Here is an 18,880-nt window from a genome sequence, read left to right on the forward strand (position 1 = left end):
TGGTCAATCTTGGTATGAGTGGAAAATGAAAAGCTGTGACACAACACTTCCATGTCAGAATTTGAACTATATTCTTTTAAACTAGGAGGTCTAATTACTAACATTTTAAAGGATACGGTAAAATACATGTTTTTTTTTTTATCAAAATTAAACGTACTGTCCACATAAACATATTATGCAAGTATTTTTTTTTATGTTTAATACACATTGTTTACAAATTTTGGAATAATATAAGTAAAATTCTCATTTCACCCACGAATTTTCACATAATATTACACGAATAGACTGTATTTTAAAAATTAAATAAATAGCATTAAAATATTATATAATGAGAAGTATTCTTTACTATCCTTTTTTTTTAGTTTTGTTTAATAATATATGTATATATTTTATTTGTATTTTATTTTTATATTTTACTTAACTATGCTACGGGACTTTTGAGATCCTCAACATCTACATTTAGCATTCACGTATTTAAAAGAATCTTAAATATTTGATTAATCTAATAAATTGCGGTTCAATAATTTCCAATATTTTAATAGCAAGCTTTGAGCTTTCCTTTATATTTCTCTTCATGGTCTCGCAAGTCAAGGAGAGAAGCATGTGTCTTTCCTCCTTAAGAATCTCAAAAATATTTCCATGGTTGTATGGTTTGTTGGTCAATATGAAGATATGCAGTTAGTCTAATTGTTGTTCGACCAAAAAATACATGGTTCATAATATATATGAATGAAGGGATAATTACTTTACGGTTTTGGATAATATTGAAAATAATATAATTATAAAATTGAATGGGAAAGAAAGACTCCAGAAGAGAAGAGTAAGTGATACGGTGTAATGGCTGAGTTTTTAATAACATATGACTACGTTAAAGTGGAACAACTCAATTAGATTAATTAAATGATTAAAATTCTTTTAAATGCGTGGATGCTAAGATCCGCTTTTTTTGGAGCAATAAGCTAGTTAAGTTCGATTTATAAAATGCCTTTTTTCTTAATTTGTGAACTACTATGTTTATGTAATATGTTTAATTAGGCCATCATATGCGTCCTCTGCAGCCCACCGTGGCCTAATATGCATCAAAGGACTAAACCTCACATTCATAAACTAAACAATCAGACATACAATCCAAAAGAGGGGAAAAATAAAAATGTGCTGCAGTGATAGAGAACACCCAAGAATTGTCTTTAAACACCCAACTTTATAAAGAATTCTTCAGTTGTCTATAAGCAATTCTTCGATGCCCATAGAATTTCACAGAAAGGAAGAGGCTTTGCTCAAAAGAAGAAAAATGAGAATCTTAGCTGAAATGGCCCAAGCAATGGTCAGGCCAAACTCACAAAGGGGGCAGGCTGGCCTATTAAGCCCAAAGTCGCAAAAGGATGATTTTGATTGCAGCTGGGCTGTAAAAGAATCCAAATTCATAAACTTATATTCATAACAAATGTGAGTCACATCGATCTAACAATTGATATCACTAAAACGTTATTAAATTGTAAATTAATCCAAGTTCTGATCCTCCCTTGTTTCTTCATGATCACGACTGTATAAAAGTGTACAATGCTTGTAGGCTTATTATAAATTGAATCATGCATATGTATATTTGTTACTAATAATAAGGAGGTGGATTCGAACTCAGAACCTCTTTCAACATTGAAAATGGAGAGAAAAGAAGTCCCGCTAAAGCAATTTCTAGTGATATTCATTCTATCAATGAATTTAATTACCCAAAGAATAAGAACATAATGAGAATTTCCAAACTTCAACAAAGCATGCATTTTCCAAACTTCAACAAAGCATGCATTTTCCAAACTTCAACAAAGCATGCATTCTGCAACAAATGGCACCAAATGGTAAAGCTTGATGAATGATCTCCTGTTCCAGAAAGTGACCATGCAACGTTTGTTCTTTTGCTTTCAGAGCCAACTAGATTCAAACAGAGACAGAAAGGTCTCAGCTGTAAAGTCCTTTTTGCCATTTTCTCTTTGGTTCTGGCACTATAAACAAAGTCCACTTTTGATCCTCCTAATTTCAATTTTCCCACTTGACCTAATCCCATCATTCTTTCTTGCACACTCATATTGTTAGTGCAGAAATTAACTGCTCCCCAAATCTTTTACATATAAAACCAGAAAAAAAAGGTATTGAAAAATAACTCGGTACAAGATTAGTCTGATTTTAGCCCCTACCTTCTGACTCATTCAATGTTTCAGGTCAGACCCAACTCTCTCCTATCAGTAGATTGTGCCTCCATTATTCTGGAAGATCACAAAAAGAAGTGAAGAAAAGAAAAAACTGTGACTTCCCATATACATATATGCTTAGAAATAAAATATCTATGTTTTTAGACCTATTGTCAATGCTGTCTAGTAAATAATTTAATTTTTTTTTAGAAATCAAATCCCCACAATGAACAGCTGACGCACGGACGTAGGCCATAACTGACCAATTCTTATCCCAAGCTTCAGAAATTAAACACGAGTACCCCACTCACGAGTCACATTCACCCCTCACGCAGACCGACACTATATATAATTCATATCATAACCCACGTTATTAAACATCACCCCTTCAACCAAATTAAGCGGCTTTTCAATTTTTTTCTTCTTCTAGCAATGGCAGAGCAAGAGAGCCAAGTTTGGCCATTGGCACCCTCCAGACTGCATCGTAGAAGCGATGAAGAAAACCCTACTTTCAGAGCCATACGCAGAGAAAGAAGCAACAAGTGTTTCGTCTATGTGTTTGCTGCCATCGTCCTCCAAAGCATATTCATCTTGGTCTTTGCTTTGGTTGTTCTTCGTGTCAAATCACCTGGTTTTAATCTCAGCTCTGTTTCAGTCAAAAGTCTCAAGCACACTACTTCGCCAACTTCTTCTCTCAATGCAACTTTGGTCACCGAGTTGGCCATAAAGAACAAGAACTTTGGCGAGTACAAGTTTGAGGGCAGCAGCGCGAGTTTGTGGTATGGAGGGTTTAAAGTTGGCGAGGCCAAGATTGGGAAGGGGAGGGTTAAAGCGAGAGGGACGAGGAGAGTGAGTTTGAGTATTGATGTTAGGTCAAATAGGCTGCCTCAGGAGGCTAAGAATGGTTTTGAGGGTGAGATGAATTCTGGGTATTTGAAGATCAGCAGCTATGCCAAGCTGACTGGGAAAGTGAATTTGATGAAGATCATGAAGAAGAGGAAGACCATTGATACGAACTGCACCATGGTTGTTGTTTTGAAGAGCAGGACTGTCAAGGATTTATTTTGCAGATGATTTTAGTGGGTTTGCTCTGTTTTTTTCGTTTTTTGTTCTGTTTTTTTTAGATTTCTAGCTAGTGATAGATATGATATGTTGGTGTATTTGTATTTTGAGATTAGTTTCTAGGAATGAATTCAATCATTTGCCTGTAGAGATTTTGATTTCTAGGACTTCATTCGCTTGTTTTGTTTAGTTTTTTATATTGTAAGCTAATATACATACGAGTTCTGTTGTTCTTCCCTATAAATTTTTGTATCAATTTTTGTCCATATATTTCAATTCCAGATTTCAGTTTTCTTTGTGACCAAGTTTTTGTTTTTGTGTCCACTTCATGGCAGCTATATGTCGCCATTTGCCAGCTTTATGGTAAAATAACTTGTCTAAACCATTTCTCAATTGGGTCTAATCTGACAATAATCCTTGACTTGCAGACTAATAATCTCATATTCAAACCCTTATGACATCGCTTTACTCAATAAATTTAACACTTTGAAATATGGTTCCTTTCCTATACAACAAATGGAGGTGTTCATTTGGGTGGCATATGATATGACATGGATATGCCGGAGTTCAAAAGAAAGTGAAAAAAACACATGTCCTTTTCTTTTGGCTGGAAATGATTCAAAATGAATTCGTCTTGGCTAAAAAGACACCCAAACCAAACCCAATGGCATGCTTCTGCGTGAAAAAATGGGAATCTTGTACTTTAATTATATTTTTATTGGTAGTAAATGAGACCAACAGAATCGCATAATTAAAAATATATATTCGATTTAATTGAATCCAATCTATCTATCTAGGATGCCCAAAAGTCCAAAACCCTCTGTGCTGCCCATAATGAAAGGTTAAGGAGGTGATTAATTACTATATTCGAATTTCTCAAAAAATGGAGGTGACTGGTGAGGTCATAGGCTCTGTGGCTGCCGGTGTACTCGGCTGCTACTTTTTTTTAATTTGCTTTTTAATTTGCTTTATCTCCCTAATTTATCGTTGCATGATTTGCATCTGTTGTCCAACCTGGAACATGTTCCTTGGTCGGTTTTCGGTTGTGGGAACTGGTCCACGTGCAGCACGTGACATGCTGCTCCAGCCTTGTTTAGCTTCTTTCCAATCAAAGATATGGGCCTATTCTATACATAGCATACAGCCCAAATGATTGGACTGATCTTGAATCAGTTGGGCCTAGTACTAGTTGAAACTCTCTTCTTTTGGGGTGGGGGGGGGGGATAGATTCTCTCTTCATTTTAGATATCCCTATGTCTACACATTGGGTTTTCCTTTCTTTGATGGAAGTGATTATAGAATACTACGGTAACACGGTTATATAGTATATTTTATACACGTGTTATAATATAAGTGGATATTTATTAATATTATTGCATAAAAGAAAGGAAAATAAATCATGTCGTCCACCCATATTATAACACTTGTACAAGACGTACCACATAACCATATTACCGTAGTATTCTATAATTTCTCTTATGACCACAAAAAATCCCACGCAACAAAGAAAATAATAAGAAGAAAAAATATCTTCATAAGACACCACCAACAAGAAAAAAAAGATTTAGTGCTACTTTTAACTTTATCACTTTAGACTTGATTTAGTGCTACTTTTAATTGTGTCATTTTAGACTTTCACTGGTGTACTCGATTCCCGTCTTCTCAATTATCGCTTATATTTCAAATTCTAAACACTAAACCGAGCACCCAATTCTGGTCCTGTGTCAGTATCAGTTTTCCCACCTTGTAATATATCACCTATAAATTACATTCACACGCCCCCTTTTCCTATCAATCATGCACTACCACTCTTGACTCTTCTCACAACAACTTATGCATTCCCATTTCCTTTTTGGGTCCCTAAACAACAAGTTATGTTACCATCAGGCAACATGATTCAAAGAAGCTTCGACAACCTAATTTAAAATCCGTTGATTTATATCCACATTTTTTGTGACATTTTCTTATTAAACAAACAACATCAAAGTCAAAAGTCAAGCCGTGCAACTTGTGCAACCGCGTCTAGAATCTCTTAATTCTCCAACATTTCACAATCAAAGACCCAAGAAAAAGAAAATCAAAATTTCCATGAAACTCATCATCAGCCTTTCCAGTTCCAAATATATATATCTCCACCCAACATTTTTGCTCCTTTTATTTCCAAACCTCTCTGAATCACAGCCATGGCTGCCAAAGAACAAGGCAAGCCCCTAGCCCCAGCCAACTCATACCATCTCCGCAGTGATGAAGAAGAAGTTTTCGTCTCCTCACACATAAAGCTCTGCCAAAGAAAATATGTAATGTGCTGTGGCTGTGTCTCGGCTCTCTTCTTAATCATAGCCGTAACAGCCATAGTTCTCGGGTTCACGGTGTTTCACGTAAAGGGCCCGAGGATCAAGATGAATGATGTCACAATCCAACAACTGGAGGTTGCCAACGGAGCCCTACGCTCGGATACTAATGTGACACTCCTAGCTGATGTCTCGATCAAGAACCCTAACGTGGCATCTTTCAAGTATGGGAACACAACCACCAGGGTTTACTACAGCGGGACGGAGGTGGGCCAGGGGAGGACTCCAGCAGGGGTGGCAAAGGCGAGGAGGACGATGAGGATGAACGTGACGGTGGATATTGTTCCTGGGGAGATCTCGGCGGTGCCGGGGTTCATAAAGGAGGTGGCATCAGGGAAGTTGACGGTGAGCACTTATACAAGGATTGAAGGTAAGGTGAAAATTCTTATGGTCAATAAAAATGTGGTGGTTGAATTGAATTGTAGCATGACGTACAATTTTGCAAGCAAGGGGATTGAAGGAGAGGACTGCAAGCGAAGGGTTAGTCTTTGAGTATTACGATTCACAGAATCACAGGTTGCTAAAAGAGCAGTCGTTGTATTACAATTCTGGTCTCTCTCTTTTTTTCTTTGTCGAAGCAATTTTTTTTCTGTATGCGCTGTATATGATTGAATATCAGATGAGCAAGTCCAAAGGGAAGATTTGAGATCCCAATTACCGATTAAGTATGTAATTACAATTAAATTATGGTTGAATTAGATGTCAATTATTAGTCTGATCGATTACAAAAATATAGACTAAACCTCACGATAGACTGGAAATTATTATGGACCCCTTGTCACCTCTTAAAGCAGCTCACAATTTCAAACCGCCATGGCTGAATTTCTAGAAGTTTGACTTCGATGTGTACATCAAAACGTGTATCTATAGGAGGAGTTTGACTCTTTGCTCCTTAGTTTCTCATGAAACTGTATTATGGTTAGAGAATATCAGTCACATAATTACCAATCTGACCTGCAAAAGAACTGTGATATCTATGTGTTTGACCATATGGGGAAGCAAAAGACGGCTTGCTTCTGCACTTTTGAGTGCCAATTCGGAGAAAATTTGATCCGAATACACTTTCTTACTTATCAAACTGAACAAAATCACTTGAACTGATTTAATTTTACCAGTTTATATGAGACAAATCTTCCTTAAAAAAATGAGAGAGACAAATGATCCCTGAAATAAGAGCCAATCCTCCACCTATATTTGTTTTTTTTTTGTCGAAGTTGAAATTCATTACAAACCCTCAAAATGGGTAGAGAATAGTACAAACAAAGCTGAGCAAAAGTATCGATCAGAAAACAATCAGGAACAAATCTAACTAAAACTAGTACAGTATAGCATGAAGATCATGTTTCCAAGCCAAAAATTAAAACGTCAAAAGCCAATAAAAAGGCATTTAGCCCACATAAAGTCATTTAGCCCATCTTGGATGCGAAAGAATGGTTGTAATTACGACCTTATCAACTTGTCTCCACTATATGCCTCATCTTCAACTAAAAACAACTTGAAACAACCACTTCCACATCACAACTTTTTGAACGTCAATCATCATGTTTTATGAACTAATTTCTTTTTAGTAGGGCTACGACGTAGCGTAGTTATTAGTACTTAAATTCTTTAATATTGTTAATTCTATTTATCTATATTGAGTGCTTGTTACTGTTCTTAATGTTTTCAATTAATTGGCCACTAATTGCATTATTGGAAGAAGTGCGTTGAGACCAGAATGGGAAGCCTTACATAACCGACTCAGAAGATTAGGTTGTGGTTTGCGTAGTCTTTAATATTTTTCATAAATCTTGAGTTCTTAGCCATCTAAATCCATAACTATGAATAGAGTAGGTTGACGGTAAAGAACACCACTAATATAACTCGGAAGAGAGTATTGATGAGGTAAGGGAAAACGACTACTATCAACGTGTTATGTAAATTAGGATTAATAAGATAGAATAATTTGGGTGAGATTAGCTAGGTGAAATCTGTGTCCCAGTGTTTATCATCCTTATTTTCATCTGTTACATTGTTTACTTACTCTTAATTTACTTGCTTAATTATATTTTTGTCATTGTAATTCTTTTATTGTTTAATTCAAATGTAATTAGAAATAAATTACTCTAATACTTAATAGATTAACTTGATCCATGTCGGAATGATATTATCCCTCTTGCAATTACACATATCACCCACCCTAGAACAAACAATAGTATAAAAAAGCAGAATGAGAGAGACAAATCAAGCATGAAATCAGAACCAATCCGTCATCCCCGGATGCAAAAGAATGGGTGAAATTACGACCTTATCAACTTGTCCATCCTACATGCTTCATCTTCAACTCAAAATAACTTGAAACATGCACTTCCACATCACAGCTTTTTCTAGGATCGCTTATTTCCACAACATCACCAAGATCTCCAAATATCCAAAATCCACTCAACGCAGAGCCAAAGCCAACCAAGCAGGCTTTTGATGGGGCAATTGTCCCTAATTCATTTGGCAATAAACGCATTTCATGGTTGATGTTTCCATTAGCTAAGGCTCAAGAAGACAGATCAATTCACTGAAATCAAATCTTTGGTCAATATCTGATGGAAATGAATACTAGTCAAATTAACCATACGGCACGCAGAGGCTTCACATGCGGAAAGTCAGACATTACAGTAATGGGTGAGAAAGAAACAAGTCGTACAAATTTACAAATGTGCACTGCATGTACTGATTCACAGGCTGAAAAATGGACAAATATATGTACCCAAAAGAAAAATTGGACGAAACTCCAACACGATGGAATGCAAGCAAAACAATTCTTTAATTTAGGCAGAAGTATAGCTTAACAAAATTTTAAAATAAAAAAAAAGGGGATTAGAACAATAGACTTCATTAAAGACCCTAAAAGAAACAAATCGAGCCAACCTCGAGCACCATGATATTCATCCTAACTCAGCTCGTTTACACCATTGTTCTTCTCTTTTTAAGTGAATACACACGTCTTTCTTCTTTGTATCCTGTTTTTTGTTACACTGGAAGAAAATTGAGTCATCGACATATTCCAAACTCCTTTTTTGGTCCGCCCTTGGCATTTGAGCTAACCTTATGCCATTCTTACTCAAATATTGTTCAACAATCATGTCAATGCAAGAGCTATACACTGTACACATGCCTGTAAGCTTTTTTGCTTAGAAATGGCAGCGCAAAACCTCGAGCCCCTTATGTGATACGTCTTGTCATCTTTGGTATCTCGAAAAGAAGATCAAGAGATGGCCTAAAGCTATTTCATATATTTATGCCCCCATTTAGAGCGTAATTCCAATTAAAAACAGTGACAAATCCTTTAAATCCGGTTACCCCAAAAAGAAAAAAATAAACTTTTAACAACACTGTTGTAATTGATAAAACAAGAAAGGTCCCCCAAGAATCTGATAAATAGCCAAAACGACAAAGGAAGCAGCAGATTAAACAATGTAGCAGCGCTTTTGTAGGTCCAAGCACTACCACAAGGAGACAAATTGAATCTCCGAAGTTGTTTCACAACACAGATTAACAAAAACTTGCACGAATTCCCGTACGTCATTAGGACCAGACCAAAAAGCAACCCCAACACCCATGAGAGAGAAACCCAGATTAAGTGCTTAATTGGAGAGAGAATAAGTGCTTTTGGCTTTGTTTTATTAATTAACATAGCAATCAGAGAATGCCATGTTGTATTGTATCCTATGTGTTTGCGTTTATGCCCACGAGAGATTCCACCCTTCACCAATCCGAGCAATACACTCAGACCCTTCTTTACTCTCTTGTCTGCTCTCTTCCTCCCTCCCTCTCTTTTTTCAAGAAAATGAAAATACCTCACTCCTTACCTGACAAGTAGCATCCTTAAGAAAATAGGACCCCAACTTTTCAACCCCTACCTGACCACTAAATGCAACATGTAGCTAAGTCCCCATAAAATAGTCATCAACATATGCATTTAGCTGTAATAAAATCGCAAACATAAGTTAAGCCGGTTGATAAGGATAGAGTGTCTGCCCCCTTACATTCAAATTCGAGTCCTCCTCCGCATCAATTAGATTAATTTTGAATCCCCTCACGGTAAATTAGACTAATTTCAAAGTAATAACTTGGGTTTTATGATTAATATGAACCTAAATAAAGCTAGCTAATTAAGAAAAATAGCAAATTAACTGAGACTTACTACAAAGGTTTAATAATAACAATAGGTACAAAGATCTGAACCTTCTTTAATCCTCCTACTCTTAATTTTTTCTGGGTTTTTAAGGACATTTACAATCAACAAGAAAATGTATTGCTCATTTTCTCAATCCCTTTCGGCTTGTTTCATTTGGGCAGTGATTACAAGGCAACTGCTGAACGCACCAACACAACTACTTTGACTTCACCAGTGAGCCCAATTTTCCCGCCTTTTGTGGGCAAAAACGTGGAAAGATCACAGCCGTTAAAGGCCAACTCCTTTGCCATGATCCGACGATTTGCGTGACAACTCAACTGACTTTTCATTCGAGGGATCGCTCACAGACCGAGATAGCAGGGTAGAGTCCGAATCTGTTCAAAGAAAAACCCACAAAATTAAAAATAAAATTTGTTCGTAAATTTTTTATTTTTAAAATAATTTTTAAAATTTTTAAAATTAAAATTACCTCTGGAGGCATTGAAGGAGCGCTTGCAATGCAGAATGGCGCTTTGGATTCCATCCTGCTGCTGAAGCAGCGAATCATCTCTCCTCTGAGACACCACGGCTCCTGATGGAGCCGCGGCTACAGCCGAGGAAGCCGACCGGCTTTTACCCAAGTGCTTACAAACTACTCTCAGCCCAGCCGGAAAATTTCCCTGTTTATGACAACTCTTCGCAATGCTCGCCGTCGCCGGCGGCTCTGAAGCTTCAGTCCCTGACTGGCTCTTCTCACACCCAGCAACAGGCGCCGGCGCTGTCGAGCCGCTTAAGCTGAGTTGGCCGGACAGCCTGAGCTTCTCGCCGTACCTCTTGGACACGCGAACGTAGAGAGGCTTGACCATTTTCAAGTACTTTTGCATTACTTCTTTGGAAAAGCGCTTTTCCTCAGAAGCCGATTCTTCAGCAGCGCTTATGGGCTTCTGCTGGGTCTGGGTCTGGGTCTGGGACTGGGACTTGTTGGTGGTGGAGATTCTGGAGCTGTTGTCTCTGGTAAACAAAGACACAATGGGTACCTCCTCGACTTTAAATTTCACCGTGAAGAGCTTCCCCTGCTGCTTTTGCTTCTGCTGCTGCGGCTCTTGCTGTTTCTGTTGCTGCTTCTCTTGGGTTTTCTGCGGCGGTTCAACAGATCCAACAGCCGGCTCTGTTTTCTCCGACCCATTTGCATTCGACTTCGATTTCTTCAAACCCAACATGAAAACACGAAATTTGGTGGCCGATTTCAACAAGGAAACGGCGAATTGGGGCTTGGAGTTGGGTTCTTCAGATGGGTTGAACTCAATCGACGAGGGCTCAATGGGCACAAGCTTGCCTTTGAAGAACAAGTCGTCGGAGGGAGACAGAGTGAGGGTGGGGTCGTCCGTACGGTCATGGCTAGACCCAGAAGAGACCGTGAAGTTGAACTCTCTCTCACCGTCCACGCCATCATCAGACTCTTCATCATCTTCCTCAGAGCTATCGTCGTCGTCATCTTCTTGGTGCTCTACATCGGTCTCGTCCATACTTTGGCCAGAGGGTTTGTGAGTTTGCGGCTGGGCTTCATCCTCGTCGGGGACAGCGAACTCTAAGTCAAAGAAAGGCCCATCGTCGCCGTCGCTGTCGTCGTCGTCAGTCTCGTCTCTGTGTTGGGCGACGGCGGTGAGGATTGTGGTGGTGGTGGTGGAGGTCGAAGGGGCGCGCATGTTAGCGGAAGAAGCAGTGTCTGTGCTATTGGGAACGGGGTTGGCCACAACACCACCGCCTCGCCAGTACTTGAGCAAGCTGAAAGCTTCCATGGTTGGGAGAGCCAGTATACAAGAGTTGAAGTAGGTAAAGTGAGAGAGAGTGAGGGGAGTGATAAAGAAAAAGAAAATGGAAAAAGGAAAGGGCTTTTGGTGGATGGATGGAGGAAAAGGCTTTAGGTGGAAATGGGTTTGCAGAGAGAGCCAGGAGGTACCACTGAAATGGAAGTGACAGGGGTAGAGCAGCAGTGAGGGTAAAGCTTTAACCAGTAGCCATAGACTAGTCACTGGAAAGATTGAGAAGGGTAAAACCGTAAAAGTAAAAGAGAGAGCTTTTATTTTGTGTGGTACTCGCAGGGAAGCTCGTGTGAATCGTTTCGACCTGAAAAAAACTTATGTGAAACGAAAATAACATTATTTTGATATTTTTAACCAATCATAAACTGTTACGTGAAAAAATCATCGCACGTTACATATTATAATTGATTAAAAATAATAAAATAGTGTCATATTCGTTTCACATAAGTGTTTCTCATTGTAGTGGGGGTGGTGAATACGTGGGTTGCAGGGCAGGGCAGAGATCAGTAGAGGCATGTGAGGAAGAGCAGTGTCGTCTCAGACAATAGCGACAGAGGCCAATTAATAGACATACAGTACAATTGCTATACGAATACTAGTTCGACCCTTCTTTTATTTTCATAAATTTTTTTGCTGTTGATAGGTTTTTAAAATAATAATAATAATAACAAAAATTGCTCGGTATTAAAGCACGTTTATTGACAGGACATGACTAATCCTATATTCATCTTCTCATTATTATTATTTTTTTCAGAAGTTGTGTTGTATGATAGGTGCAAGGGTGACTAGTTAGAACCAGTGAACAAAATATCAATAATTTTGCATCGTTTTGTAGGGGCTGCGATATTTTAGTATGTTTTCATTTATTTATCGTTAATTTATCGATAATTTCCTTGATAATTTCATTCAAATAGTCAACATATCACGATATTATCAATAATATCGCGATATGAACTTTCAAAAATGAAATAATTCACTTGAACGTCGCACACAAGGGTTCGAACCCCTCCCCGCTTCCAACTTCTAAGCCTCTTAGCCACCACGCTAGTCATCACTTTGTGATTAGTATCTATCGAATCTGGTATTTATAACTCTTCCAAGTTGTTTCTCAAAATATAAAATAATTACTTATTATTCTATATTGTCGATCAAATATTTAATTACTTAATATAATTTATTTCTTTCCTATTTAATCCATTTAATGTTATTGCTTATTTTATTATTCATTATAAGTACTTACATTACTAAATTCTCCTTCAAATTGTTGCTTAATTACTTAAATCTCTATAATCATTTTCTTTATTTCCTATTTAATTCTTCTTTGGATAACTTTATTTATGTTCTTAGTTAATTTTCAATCTTCACTATTATTTTTTAAGCATGATAAAGTGCTTAATTTTCATGACAAATCAAGTTGGTTTACATCTTTAATTATTTTTTAATTTTTGATAAATTATAAATATAAGAACGTGTACCATGTCATGATGTCCAGTGAATAACGCGAAATAAAGTTACTCGTGCATCTTACCATGCAACTTATAAAGTGTAAAATATTGTAGTAAAAATGATAAATAAATTACTAGAGGGTGTTTAATTTTCTTTCATTAATTACTCTAGATTTTCTAAGTCATAGAGTTTGTCAGCTCGCAATATAATCAACTTAAATCAATCAAACATGCTATGCTATGCATTTCCTTCCAATCTTTTGTGTTAAAATAATAGATGATTGACTAAATAAACTTTTTTAAAAGTTTCATTAAAAATTTCTATGTATTTATCACAATTTCCGTGGTTTTTATCCAATTTTTATCGATATCGATATTTTCCCGATATTTCTATCGATATTTCTGTGTTTTTGAACCACTGATATTTCCAAAACCCTCGATATTTAAGACTTTGGTTAGAACATCTCCAACATAATTGCTATCCTCTTATTTCTAGTTTCTTTTATTAAAAAGAAGGAAAATCTTAACTGCATTAGACCTTAAATGAAAATTTTAGGTATATTTGGTTTGCAAAAATGAATTTCTTAAAAATAAAAAATTTCGGATTAGTTTTAGAAAATGAGAATGAAAGATGTTCATTCTATGTTTGGAACGCTGAAAAATAACAACTGAAATTGTATCAACATCAATCCATATTGTAGGATAATATCTTTGACTAGTTAAGCAGTGTTCAGTTTAACATGATTGAAAATTACCTTTCAAATATGGAAAAATAAATTTGCACGAAAAGATTTGCTTACAATGAACACATCCAATACAAGGAAAGCTTGCATTAGAAGCATGAGATGGGAATCGGATGGAGAGAACAAGTTTGGGTCATACAAAACTTCTAAGATGAAACTTACCAATCGAATGGGTGAGGAACATATTAATGCTGGCAGCAGAGTAGGCTCACATTTTTTTTTTCTATCTTTTATTTTATTTAAAATTTGTACAATGATGAGTGTGATAGCAGAAAAACTTTTATGAAAATGAAAAATTACTATTTCACTATTCCCAACCAATCATAGTCGAACATATGAAAAAATTATTACGCATGACATATCGTGATTGATCGAGAATAACAAAATAGTACTACTCTATTCTATATAATTGTTTCTCTTATGGTAGACCCAAATTTCACATGATTACTGATTTCTGAATTTTGGCTCAGATATTCATATCACAAAAGTGACATGGGGGTGAATTCTACATTTTAATCTGGCCAAGCAAAAAGGGCTATTCTCTGGATACCATTGTTGGCAGAACCGACATCAACTTTCTACATGGTAATTTAAATTATTTAAATGAAGTTTCCAGGAAGGAAGGAAAGAAAGACAAAGAGACTGCAAAGAGGCATGGTAAAATAATTCTCACAGAGCAGGCTTGAAGCCCTTTATTTACCACTTTAACCTTTGAATTTTGACCCTACAAACTACACTCAAAAAAGAAAAAGTAAAAATGAAATAAAACGAGTCAAGGTCACAGCTGCAAGGCTGCAACTGAACTGAAGCCAAGTAGTAGTAAGCACAAAGCAGGGCTAAAATGCCACGTGGCGGACATGCGAGTGGGGTAGCATGGAATTTGAATTCTCCATTGCGTGAGAGGATGCCAAATTTTCAGTTCTTCCTCATCAAAAAGCTTTGACCTCCACCAAACCCTTTCCATTTGAGATGAGATGAGCATAGTGATGGTGTACACATCAAGATTCAAATGCGACCAAGCAAATAAAAGGTCCACACAGTCACATGAACACATCACATTTGGGGATAAAGACACTTTTTTTTTTTCTTCATGGCTTTCGTTTTAGGAACTGATGATGAGGAGTTGCCATCTAACTGGGATTGATGGTGAGAATATATGATCTTTTATGATTTTGGACCTAATATTTGTGGGGTCCTACATTCTCTTGGCTCCTTTCTAATACCACGAATTGTACTGATATTATTGTCAATTTCACCCTTTAGGTCTTTATTAGAGTTGATTATGTTCATGAACGCATTTAGGTGCAGGGTTTTATTTCAAAAGTTCAGTGCAAATCTCACATTATTGACAAATCTTACACTGATCTTCATCTAAGCGCAATCATCTACTATGATTATGAATTCACAAATCTTTGCTTGTGGGACAAGATGCACCGCGCACTCTATTTTCTACCATGCCTCAACATGTTTAAGACATTTTGTCAAACGCCTTGCTCCGCTTGCTGTCATGCTCAACGAGTGAGGGCGATTGTGTTCACCAATGGTATTGCGAATTCATTAATGATAATAATTATGTCAGACTACTTGATAAGAAAAAATTCAAAAAATTAGATAGAAGTTTGAAATAAGATCGTTTTCACTAGAAGAAAAGATGTTAATGTAGATAGCATATCAAGTGGAAAATCCAAACTAAAAACGGTAACCATGGATATTTTCTGAAATCAGAATGATTGTGATGGCATTGGCAACCGTATGATATTGGGGACCATTCTCATGATTTCATAATTTTTGTCAAGTACGTATATCAGTATATAATTTAAAAGCGGTCCCCAGAAAATGACGAAACAACTCCTCAATCTTAAATGGTCCTAGCTACCCTTACCACACCTTAAAGTCAATGTGTCACCACTCACAAACCATAATGAAGGGTAAAAATAAATACATAGTTTACATATTAGATGAAAATTCTGAATAAGCATATGTCTTCATCCTTTACGAAAATTCTAGAAGGTTAGAATACTTTATAAAGTGAGTCAAAGACTCAAAGGTCCCTACAGTACTTTAGACCCTTTTCCCCTTGTTTTTCTGTTTATATATTATATCGTCTCGTAAAATAGACGGTTCAGATCATTAGATTATAATGCACCACGACGATGTCAATTTTATAACTTGGGGATGTAATGTAATCCCTGGAAAATGATTGGTTTAGATCTTGTGAGTTAGTAAGTTTGTCTTGTTTATTGCATAGGACACAAGTTTTGAGTGTGAGACACAAACCCCACATAAAGTGTGGCCGCAACAAATACATTCATTATATGACTCTACCAAGAAAATCATGATTGTAATCACAACTTTGGCATTTTTTGCGCCACTTTCTTTGAAGATAAAAAAGAGAGCCCCCACCATTTTCTTTTCCTTGTCTCTCCTCCCTTTGCCCTCTTTTGTTGTTGAAAACGATGACTTCATATCCATGATTTAAGTTACTTTGAATGAGCCATCACCTATGTACATGTATTATTATTATTGTATTGAAGAGAAGATGCAATACTTTATGGGATTCACTTGGATAATCTTAAATCTTGTATACATGCATAATGTTTCATTCTTTAGATTCTACATGATTTTTTCATTCTTTAGATTCTACATGATTTTTTTTTTCCCTTTTTGTCGGAGTTAAAAAGGGAGATAGTTTTTATTTTTATTTATATATTTTTATAAAACGTACTATCAAGGTGTCATAAAAGTTTGAACATGAGACCACTCGTCTGGAAATCAATGTCATTTTCTCTTTTTTGATAAATACTATGAGGTGTTCGGGTCAGCTTACGTGCATCTTGACTAATCCCCACTAGCAAAACTGAGCCTACTGCTGGCCACCAGGTATTGCAATTGCTGGGACTCGAACTGGGAAGCAAACCCAACCAAACTCCAAACCCTTCCCAAATAACGGACAAACCACTAGATCACTCCTAGTGATTAAATCAATGCCATTTTTCACATAACTAGAACGATTAGCACTGGACATGATTGTTTGGTCGTAACCATTTTCTTTTCTTGAAAACTATTTGTCATTTTGAGTGATTCATGGCTATGGCTTTTGTTGGAGAGCCTGGACAACGCTAACCGGACCTACCAATCATCTAAAAGGGTGAATTGGTGATGAATAAGCTTTTTTTCCCACTTCCACCTGTGATTTTGATTGATTGCCACAGCTGGTTTTTTTTTTTTTTTGGTTTGTAATACTTATCTTTTATACACAACTGTCTTAAGAGGTCCCCAAAGTTGTGACAAAAAAAAGAAAAAGAAAATTGGAATAGTTCCCATATGTTGCATGGTGCTAGCAGGAGCACATCCCCACTAAATCTGCCAACTGGGCAGCTTTTTATGACTATTGGTTTGGGCTCACTAAGATTACAATTGGCCCTATTGGGTAAGTCCCATTTCCTTGAAAGATGGGCTCGCAAAGCCTAGCCCTGAATGCTGTTTAGCTATTGCACTTTGTACAGAAGCCATTCAAGTTTGCTACCTTGCATTTCAATTTCAAGAAACCATAGGCCATGTCCATCAGTTTTCTTATGTCCAAGCACACTGCCATTGTGGTTGAGTTGAAGGTTCCAACTTGATGAAATTAGAATTTTTGCCCTCTTCTATTTATTTATACAAGCGATATTGATATTGAGGAAGAATTGAACCAAAGACCTAGGGTGCGGAACAAATACTCTTAACCATTTAATCTACAAGTTCCTTTCTTTTATTCCCATTAAATTTCTGTTTTACTCAACGGATCTGAGCTTTGTTTTCTTCTCCATCTGCCCTCAACCCTCAATCATTTTTTCCATCCATTTTCCTCAAACTCTATATTTTTCACATGTTGCTCAATGTTTGTGATAAAAGCATCACGTACGTTTCAGTGAAAATGCTCCCAATAGCCATGTGGTTCTCTAGTCCAATCTCTCATTCGGAACAATGAAATTGGACCCATATATGAAAAACCAAACCAAACCAACCCTACCTCTCTCTTCTCGTTTGTTGTTATATCATTCACATAATTTCACAGAGCAAGTGTGAAGTGGGGTTCACATATTTGGTGACATGACTGTTCTCTGTTCATGATTAGGTTAAGCATAGCTAGAAAAGTCTGCATATTGCCTATGGAGCTGGTACATAATACATTACCTATCGACTAAATTAGGTGCCTATCTATCTGTCTCTTTCTTTCTTCAAGCATCGCCATCAGCCTTTTGCCCTCACATGCACGACTTGTCACACGGACCGACAGGTTGTATTTATGCTGATATAGAAATAATCCCTCAAATTGAAACAATATATTAACATGGGAAGGAAATGTGCTTAAGTTTCTTTGTGCCTAAGCAAGCTTTCGTGAGTAGAAATGGTCCAACCCAAGCTTTAACTAGAATAAGCAAGACTTCTAAATACTACCCTGCCCGATGACTTAGCAAGTTAGTTTTTCTTTTGGGATAAATGTAGCGATAGCCCGCTTTAGGTCTATTTAAATAATTCATACTTATTATTGTGCGGTACTGAAATGCTACGTTCGCAAATCGCAATTAGACTTAATAATATAGATTGATAGTATTAAAACACATGGCAAGATGTGCTTGGTTTTGGTCCAACATTTGATGTTAAAATTTGAAAGTATACTTTGGGGTAGGCTCAAACGTGCGTGAGGGATTAGATCAAGTATGTCATTGCCTCGTATGTACATGGCTTCTTGTGGGTGAAGCAAAGCGGAGATAAAATCAACAACTTAAGGTAAGATTTCTATAATTTATGTGTGACAACCAACCACATACCGTGGGACCCATTTCCTCGTATTCATCAAACGTGGACGGACGAGATCCATTAGCGAAGAAGACAGAATATTCAAGATTCAGCCACATAATATCACACCTGGAATCTTAAATTTTCAATCAACAAAAGCCCAATTTAATATATATATATATAGCTTAAGGCCTTCAAATGGGCCCTGACTTACCTTACGTGTTCGCACGTGATAGGTCCAATTTATGTCACACGCGGGCCGTGATTTTAGACAACCCTTCTTCTCCCGCCACGTACACAAATCCTCAGCGGAGTCAATGTGAGAACGTCGTCAAATCCAA

General features: G+C 36.9%; 3 protein-coding genes across 3 annotated transcripts; 2 read left to right on the top strand and 1 right to left on the bottom strand.

Annotated features, from left to right (window-relative positions):
* LOC18777456 (late embryogenesis abundant protein At1g64065) lies at positions 2,434 to 3,539 on the top strand. Its single transcript, XM_007210599.2, has one exon. It carries the CDS (start codon positions 2,616 to 2,618, stop codon positions 3,255 to 3,257), a length of 642 nt encoding a protein of 213 aa, XP_007210661.1. The 5' UTR covers positions 2,434 to 2,615; the 3' UTR covers positions 3,258 to 3,539.
* LOC18777470 lies at positions 5,203 to 6,343 on the top strand. Its single transcript, XM_007210857.2, has one exon. It carries the CDS (start codon positions 5,429 to 5,431, stop codon positions 6,086 to 6,088), a length of 660 nt encoding a protein of 219 aa, XP_007210919.1. The 5' UTR covers positions 5,203 to 5,428; the 3' UTR covers positions 6,089 to 6,343.
* On the bottom strand, positions 9,731 to 11,831 carry LOC18777727 (probable membrane-associated kinase regulator 2). The gene is made up of 2 exons (XM_007211016.2): positions 10,237 to 11,831; positions 9,731 to 10,141 (listed from the first exon to the last, which is right to left on the bottom strand). Exons 1-2 carry the CDS (start codon positions 11,543 to 11,545, stop codon positions 10,035 to 10,037), a joined length of 1,416 nt encoding a protein of 471 aa, XP_007211078.1. The 5' UTR covers positions 11,546 to 11,831; the 3' UTR covers positions 9,731 to 10,034.

The sequence above is a fragment of the Prunus persica genome, chromosome G5, assembly GCF_000346465.2.
Source record: "Prunus persica cultivar Lovell chromosome G5, Prunus_persica_NCBIv2, whole genome shotgun sequence".
Taxonomy (NCBI): domain Eukaryota; kingdom Viridiplantae; phylum Streptophyta; class Magnoliopsida; order Rosales; family Rosaceae; genus Prunus; species Prunus persica.